This window comes from Manacus vitellinus, unplaced genomic scaffold, assembly GCF_001715985.3.
Source record: "Manacus vitellinus isolate BGI_N305 unplaced genomic scaffold, ASM171598v3 scaffold_152_pilon, whole genome shotgun sequence".
NCBI lineage: Eukaryota > Metazoa > Chordata > Aves > Passeriformes > Pipridae > Manacus > Manacus vitellinus.
Window position 1 is genome coordinate 109650 of NW_021939084.1, and position 1334 is coordinate 110983.

Consider the following 1334-nt stretch of genomic DNA (forward strand, 5'->3'; position numbering starts at 1 on the left):
TGATCACCCCCATTCTGTGGCCACCCCCATCCTGTGGTCACCCTCATGTTGTGGTCACCCCCAATCTATGGTCACCCCCATCCTGTGGTCACCCCCACAACACTGTGATCACCCCCAACCTATGGTTGCCCCCATCCTGTGGTCACCCTCATGCTGTGATCACCCCAATCCCGTGGCCACCCCCATCCTGTGGTTACCTCCAATCTATGTCACCTCCATGCTGTGGTCACCCCATGACGCTCTGATCACCCCCATCCTGTGATCACCCCCAGCCTGTGGTCACCCCACGATGCTGTGGTCACCCCCAACCTATGGGCACCCCTATTCTCTCATCACCCCCATCCTGTGATCACCCCCATGATGCTGTGATCATCCCCATCCTGTGGTCACCCCCATGCTGTGGCCACCCCAATCCTGTGACCATCCCCATGCTGTGATCACCCCCAACCTGTGATCACCCCCGGCCTGTGATCACCCCCAGTCTGTGATCACCCCCATGCTGTGATCACCCCCAACCTGTGGTCACCCCCCTACTGTGATCACCCCCATGATGCTGTGATCATCCCCATCCTGTGATCATCCTCATCCTGTGATCATCCCCATCCTGTGATCATCCTCATCCTGTGATCACCCCCATGCTGTGGCCACCCAATCCTGTGATCATCCCCATCCTGTGATCATCCCCATCCTGTGATCATCCCCATCCTGTGATCATCCTCATCCTGTGATCACCCCCATGCTATGGTCACCCCCATGCTGTGATCACCTCCAACCTGTGATCACCCCCATCCTGTGGTCACCCCAATCTTGTGACCATCCCCATCATGTGGTCACCCACGTGCTGTGGTCACCCCAATCCTGTGACCATCCCCATGCTGTGATCACCCCCATGCTGTGATCACCCCCATGCTGTGGCCACCCCAATCCTGTGACCATCCCCATCCTGTGGTCACCCCCATGCTGTGGCCACCCCCATGCTGTGGTCACCCCCAACCTATGGTCACTCCAATGCTGTGGTCACCCCAATTCTGTGGTCACCCCCATCCTGTGGTCACCCCCATCCTGTGATCACCCCCATCCTGTGATCACCCCCATCCTGTGCTCACCCCACCACGACTCCCACCACACCACACCACCACACCACGGGGGCCACACCCCGCACCCCCCCAGACAACCACCACGCCCCGGGGCCGCTCACCGACGTCGGTGAGGGCGTGCTGCAGCTCCAGCGTGAAGGCGGCCGTGGGCACCTCCTCGCACACCGGCAGCACCGCCACCGTCGACAGGTTGCTGGTGGGGTTGATGGGCTCCGAGCTGGAGGCCACGCCCAGGCC

General features: G+C 60.9%; 1 protein-coding gene across 1 annotated transcript in view; it reads right to left on the reverse strand.

Annotated features, from left to right (window-relative positions):
* The window catches only part of LOC103753742 (neuropathy target esterase-like), a 58314-nt gene that overhangs the window by 17757 nt on the left and 39223 nt on the right, over positions 1-1334 (reverse strand). The window contains exon 10 of the mRNA XM_029958425.1: positions 1199-1334. Within this exon, the coding sequence (XP_029814285.1) occupies positions 1199-1334 (136 nt within the window). The remainder of the gene's footprint in view (positions 1-1198) is intronic.